The 6,973-nt window shown below is 43.2% G+C and overlaps 1 protein-coding gene across 2 annotated transcripts; it reads left to right on the top strand.

The window, feature by feature from the left end:
• Nucleotides 1–211: 211 nt before the first annotated feature.
• ABRAXAS1 (abraxas 1, BRCA1 A complex subunit) lies at nucleotides 212–6,914 on the top strand. Of its 2 annotated transcripts, XM_015625185.2 has the most exons (9): nucleotides 212–336; nucleotides 1,450–1,540; nucleotides 2,489–2,525; nucleotides 2,947–3,013; nucleotides 3,644–3,837; nucleotides 5,071–5,190; nucleotides 5,499–5,583; nucleotides 6,074–6,182; nucleotides 6,321–6,914. In XM_015625185.2, the coding sequence occupies exons 1-9, from the start codon at nucleotides 250–252 to the stop codon at nucleotides 6,746–6,748; spliced, it is 1,218 nt and encodes a 405-aa protein (XP_015480671.1). In that variant the 5' UTR covers nucleotides 212–249; the 3' UTR covers nucleotides 6,749–6,914. The 2 variants fall into 2 exon arrangements, with proteins under 2 accessions (XP_015480671.1, XP_033369264.1); XM_033513373.1 differs by lacking the exons at nucleotides 212–336; nucleotides 2,947–3,013.
• Nucleotides 6,915–6,973: the final 59 nt, after the last annotated feature.

Here is a 6,973-nt window from a genome sequence, read left to right as displayed (position 1 = left end):
ACGGATTAAATCTCCCTTCTTGTTGACCAGGCTTGAAAGCAGACAAAGATCAAACATCAGAGAACATCCTCTCTTGAGAACATTTTCCCAAATCCCTCATTTTGCAGCTGAGGAGAGATGCTGAGCCCGGCCGCAGATCCGCGCTCCCCTCAGGCCGGGCCGCGGTGGGCCGGGCCGCGGGGAGCGCCGCTGCCGCCGGCGGCGGCTGGGGGCCCCCCCCCCCCCGCGCCCCGGCCCGCCATTGCGGGCATGGAGGGCGAGAGCACGTCGGCCCTGCTCTCGGGCTTCGTGTTCGGCGCCCTCGCCTTCCAGCACCTCAGCACCGACTCGGACACGGTGGGTGCCGCGGGAGGGCCGGGCCGGGTCGGGGGGAGAGGAGGGAGGGGCGGGCCGTCCCCGCCGCGGCCGCGCTGCCGGCGGGCCTCCCCTGCTCGACCCTGCCGGGAGAGCGTCCGGGTTCGGGGCTGTCCCGCCCCGCCGCCCCCGGGAGTCGCTTTGTGTGCGAGCAGCGGAAAAACGTGAGCGCTCCGTGTCCGAACGAGGCGAGCGGCGGCTGCAGCGCCGTGTCCGCCTCGGGCCGAGCGCGGCGCTGGCCAGGCCGCCCGACCCCAGCCCCGGTGAGCAGCACCACACGGCCCGGCCGCTCAGGGCTGCTCGGGCTCAGTGATCACCGGAGCCTCCGCAAACCCACCAACACACCGCACTGCCTCGCTGGGGATATTTTCCTAACTGAGGGCTGGAAAAATAAGTGACAACTCACTCTGTTTAAAAATACATACATACATACATAAGTTCGTTTTGACAGCATTTTTCATCTGCTGAAGACAGCACTTAGTATTTGAGAGAAAATCATGATAGAATATGCTGAGTTGGAACGGACCCACAAGGATCAGGTAGTTCAACTTTTGGCCACTCACAGGACACCCAAGAATCCCACCCGCCACATACCTGTGAGAGTGCTGTCCATGCACTTCTTGAACTCTGCCAGGCTTTGATGCTGTGACCACTTCCCTGGGGAGCCTGTTCCACTGCTCAAACACCCTCTGGGCAAAAAGCCTGTTTATGATATGCGACCTAAACCTCTCCCAATTCAGCTTCATGCCGTTCCCTCGGGTCCTGTCACGGTCGGTGGAAGGAAGAGATCAGTGTCTGTCGCTCCACTTCTCTTGAGGCAGCTGTAGACTGCAATGGGGTCTCCTCTCACTTTCCTCCAGGTTTCACAGACCAAGTGACCTCAGCCACTCCTGCTGTGGCTTCCTCTCTAGACCCTCCACCATCTTTGCAGCCCTCCTTTGGATACTTTCTAATAGCTTTGTATTTTTCTTACATTGTGGCACCAAAACTGTACACAGGACAGAGATAAGGCCACACCAGTGGTGAGGAGAGCAGCAGTGTCTGTTCAATGGTACTGTTAATGTGATTTTTTTTTTTTCCTCTTCCCCTCTGAAGGAAGGTTTTCTCCTTGGAGATGTGAAAGGTGAAGCCAAGAACAGCATTACAGACTCACAAATGGATGATGTTGAAGTTGTTTATACAATCGGTTAGTGTGTCTACATTTTGCATAGCCTGCTTGGGCAATAAATTACTTAATAATAATAATAAAAAATAATAAATTATTGCTTTTGGGCAATAAATGACAAATTTCTGTTTTGAGGGACAGCAGTCAAAACTCTATGGCAAGATCCTACATGCTTTGCTGATGTAAAAAAAAAAAAAACAAAAAAACAAAAAAACAAACAAAAAAACCCCTAAAAACCAAACAACCGAACTCACACTGAAGTGTTATTTTGTAGCATTTTAACTGCTAAAAAAATTATAGTTTTAATGCAGAAAACAAAGTAATTTAAAAGAAATAATAGTTCTTAGTTCCTTAAATGGCTACTCTTTGACAAATAGCTTGTTACATTAAATATAACTTGGGGTTTAGACCCTTGTCTTGGCTACATCACAAACTCTTCTAGACTACAGTTGCCCTGGAAAAGCTTGGTCAATCAGTGATGTGAACTGTAATGTATTAGCATCTATTACTTCATTTGGAGCTTATAAAATTCTGTGTGTGAAGGCTGCAAGCTCTTTAATAATTTCACTAAGTAGATGCCAGATCTATTTTTTGTTACCACTTGATGTGATTGGAGTGGATGTGCACTGAGTAACTCAAGTGAAATCCTTCATACTACATACTACTCCTGCACCCAGCAGAAAGGAGAAAAATATAAAGTACCCAGTTTGATTTTTCAATTGACAAAGTAGAAAAATACCCAAAAAATACAGTTTATATTAGTGGTTCCCTTTACATTCAACAAAATTAATTAGACTCTATTTTGAAATTTTTTCTTTCCTTCATCTTATTTAATTAGATATTAATGCATTCAATTTTAAGAAATTACATAGAATTATTTCTTGGTCCTTCTATCAGTTTCATGCTGATTATAGCAGACATGATATATTGAGCTGATGAACCCAGAGTAATATTGCTTTCTCTTTCCAGACATACAGAAGCATATTCCATGCTACCAGTTGTTCAGGTAAGAATCTTAAGTAAACAGATACTGAAAAGTTAAAATTAACCCTAACTTGAACTTTTCAAGAGTTAAACTTATATTGGCTGAGAAAATCACCCAGGTGTAACTACAGTAGCTGTATCAACCTCTTGGAATTACAGATGCAAAGTGCCTTATCTTATTCCTATTTTGGTTCTTTATGTCTTTTTTTGTTTGTGTGTTTGTTTGTTTGTCTGTGCATGTAGAAATAGAGACAAGGCATACTGCACCTTCTGGTGAGCTATGATACCATGTTAACTACAGAAGAGTATCAACACACTGGAAAAAAAAAGCATTCCATACATTCTAACATCTCACCCTTAACAGTATTAATTAAAAATTTTGAGGGGAAAAAAAAAAAAAAGGAGATATTTCTTCCCCTTTAATTGTCCTAATTTTCTTCTAGCTTTTATAATTCTGCAGGAGACCTGAATGAACTTGCCCTGAAGAAAATACTATCAGGCTATAAGAAGGTATTTTACTTTCAAATCTAAACCATACTGAGGAGATTACTCAAATTTTGGAGGCTGTGCTGGATACCTCTTGCATCAAGGCTTTTTCTCATTTTAAACCTTTTATAGTCCTTCATGCTGCTGGTCAAAGCAGTTACATCCTTTTCCTCCTTAAAAAACAGTTTAGCTTATCTTTCACTAGAGTTTGCCTATGTATCTGTCACAACTTTGTTTTTAATTATTAATTTCTCAAGTGAATACTTGGATCTCAAAGGAATTGCACCAATTTCCACCTTAAGGTCAGCTCACAAGTGGTTAAGGACTACTTCATCAAAAAAACTTAAGTCTTTTCCACATAACAAAGTTTTACAAGGGGAAAGTAGAAGCTGAAAAGAAACAACAAAACAGAAGAAAGCTTGCAGTTTCAGCTTGAACACAGGCTCAGAAACAGATCAATTCAACATCTGGTTTTGAAGGAAAGAAGATGGGAATTAGGGTTAGAAGCTTTAAGGGTTTCAAGTTACGAAACTATGACTATGCACCTACTAGCAAACAATTCAGACATGACTGGTGCTGAATGAAACTTGATTCAGTGTGACACACAGGGACATCATGATTCAACAGTAACTGTGAATTTTCTTCTGCTCGCAGAGTGTAATAGGATGGTACAAATTCAGACGTAACACAGACCAGATCATGACATTCCGGGAAAGAGTGCTCCATAAAAACCTGCAGTCACACCTATCAAACCAGGGGCTTGTATTCCTCCTTTTAACCTCTAGCGTGATGACAGAAAGTTGTTCTACTTACAGATTGGAACATGCTCTACATCGGCCTCAGGAAGGGTAATGTCTACAGCATGTGCTAAAACTTGAAAGTGTCTCTACTTTATTGCAACTGAATCAGTAACACTGTTTATTTTACCTTTGAAACTTCTAGTAAGATTATTCCTTATATTGCCAGAGCCCAGTTGAAGGTTTACACTGGAATTCTGTTCTGGAATTGCCCCTTTTTATCTGTAGTGCCAGCATCACCAAGCAGACACTGTCAGTTTATTTACACACGTAAGCTGCTCCTGATCAAATTGTTTTGTGTACAAGACGTCAACCATACGTGGTGTTCATCAAAATATTTAAATTGGTGTTAACTTTAGAGACATCCTGCTCACAGGCTAGGCTTAGCAAGCATTGCATTAGTGTGTGTTGTAGTCAGAAAGAGGAGGAATTGTGGATATTGCTCAGCTTCTGGTTGCTCCCAAAGTTTGCCTTTAGCCTCATCTGTACATGATGTAATACATTTAGCAAGGATTAACAATACTGTAACCGTCCCTTCAGGTCCTGGTTCACCGCAGCCCAGGCTAGCTCACTGGACGCTCTGGAGCTGCGCCAGGTGTGGGGAACTGCCTTGGTGTGGGGTACACCACAGGCAGAACCTTTAGAGCCACTTGCTCTATGGTGCAGGATCGCTAACCAACATCAGGGATTGGGCAAAGGAATAAGGAGGAGGCTCTCTCTGTATGAGGTTCCAGCAGGGAAAGGTTTATTGAGGCCGAATGGGAGAGGGACAGAAGAGCCCCGAACACCCCGTACACTGGATTAAATACATGAAGGTTTCAGGGGGTGGGTACAAACAGTTAACCAATAGGGAAACCAGGAGGGAGGAGTGAGAGGAGGGGATTACAATTCAGGATCCAATAGGGATAAGGGGGAGGAGAAGGCAGGTCACAAGGCCCAATGGGGCTTCAAGAAATAGGAGAATTCCAAAGAGGAGGTACTGCAAGGGGCTAAACTAACAGGGGATTGACAGGGAAGGGTCCAAAACAAGCGACAGGGTTTACAATGACAGATAGGGAAGGTACTGGAATAAGGGGTTTGATTTCAATGATGGGCAGCATAGGGGAGGGTTCAATTTAGGGGCAACCAACTCTGGGAGAAACATGGGGGAACATAGGAATAAACCATAAAACTGTGAACAAACTATTAAAATAACCACAAGCCAGAATAGTCAAGAACATTTAACTTTCAAAGAGAGACCTTTGCATATTAATAGATCATGTTTTCATACTTCTGCATTTGAAGTCTTTTCCAGAAAGTCCCCTTGGTGGTTACCAACTTGGGCATGGCAGAACAGCAAGGTTACAGAACAGTGTCTGGTTCCTGTGTATCCTCTGGTTTTGTGAGAGCTGTGAGACAACACAGGTACAACACATATTTACTGATAGCTGTATCCTCCCACTACCATAACCACACTTACCTTTCTGTAAAAGCATTTAAGTGCTTTTGCAAATGTTATAGCCATACCTTGCTCACTTGTTGACCTGTTTTCTACAGTTACCATTCCAGCATACTTAGAAATTAATTCAGTCCTATATTTTGCCAGGAGCCGTCTGTCTCAAAGCAGGCACATGGCATTGAAGCTCAAAACACTTCTTTACTAATTAAAGCTCCTACTAAGTAAGCACTGGGATCACTAACTGCAATTATACAGCTCTACTCTTGGTCCACAGGTCAGAATTCTTCCATGAAGATGGGTCCCTACAAGAGGTCCATAAGATAAATGAGATGTATGCCACCTTGCAGGAGGAACTGAAGGTAAGCTGGGCATGCCTGCCTCACCTTCAGCAGTTCTACAAAACCAAGGCAGCCAAAAGCTACAGCATCATGCACTGCATGAGAAAACACAGCCATGTCCAAAACATGGACAAACTGAAAGATCAGCATGTTCTATTTACTGTACTGCACACTATATTCTCAAAGCTGAGGATCTAAATTCCCATTTGATGAAAGTACAATGTTTAATCTTCAAGTCCATTAATAAATTCTGACAAGAGGATTATTTTGAAGGAGTAGTATCTGTAGTTTATTAGATCTCCTTTGCCTAGATGGGATCAAATAAAACATCTTGCACCTTCTTCAAACCAAGGTCTAAGTTATCTGACAAATCCACCTCCAAATCATTACTTAAGCCTTTTACTACTTTGTGTCCAACTTTACCATGAGTACCTTTAAGGATTTTGGAACAATTTTTAAGTCAGCTGCTGTGAATACTGATATGCTGATCAACGTGCTCTTCTTCTTACAGAAAATATGCATTACAGTAGAAGTCAGTGAACGATCTGTAGAGAAACTTTTAACAGAAGTGAGACAATTAAAAGAAGAAATAAAGAGGAAAAAGCAACAAAATTGTTCGGGTAAGTTAACCAAATGTGATTCAAGCCTTGACCTTCCAAAGTTGGCTCAAGTGACAGAAGCACAAAACACTTCTGAACCCGAGGCAGCCAAAACAGCAGTGGTGCAAGTGGTTCTGCAACTCTGTTTTTTTCCCTTAGGAGAAGACGAAAACCACCCAGCAGAGCCAAAGGAGAATGTTTTCCTTTGTCAGGCACTGCAAACATTTTTCCCCAATTCTGGACTTCAGACATGCATTGTTTCCTTCAAAGGCCGACAATTATCCAAGAACTGCTGTAACATAGACCACCATATTAATGTCATGGACAAACTGACTCTCATGGTAGAGGAAACAGACTTCACTGAAGCTGAAACAAGGCATCTAAACAAGCGTAAAGTCAGGGGATCCACAACAGTTTCAAAGTCATTCAAAAAATCCAGATCATTGCAGCTTCACCAAGAATCATTTCAAGATCAAGAGGACAGTGACCAGGAAAGGAAGCTTACGCTGAGTAGCACTGAAACAGATGAGGATGTGTTTGAAAAAAGCAGAGATGCAAATGAATACCCACACTCTCCTACTTTCTGATCTGTCAGATGACTTTGCAGAAGCTACTGCCAGTATATACCAGTGATGTATCAATCTATTGCACTGCACAGATGTATGTAACAGGGCATTTTTGCAGGTTGGTTTTTTTCCCCCAGTGCATGAATTCTGTTCAGCATAAAGATAAGTCCAAGATGACATTCCCTCACTTTGCCTTCCAGAGTTCCATCTGTCTTCTCTCTCTCAGGGTTCAAAGACTATGCTACA

Source organism: Parus major, chromosome 4, assembly GCF_001522545.3.
Source record: "Parus major isolate Abel chromosome 4, Parus_major1.1, whole genome shotgun sequence".
Taxonomy (NCBI): Eukaryota; Metazoa; Chordata; class Aves; order Passeriformes; family Paridae; genus Parus; species Parus major.
Note: the sequence above shows the minus strand (reverse complement) of the source record. Positions and strands in the feature narration are given on the sequence as shown.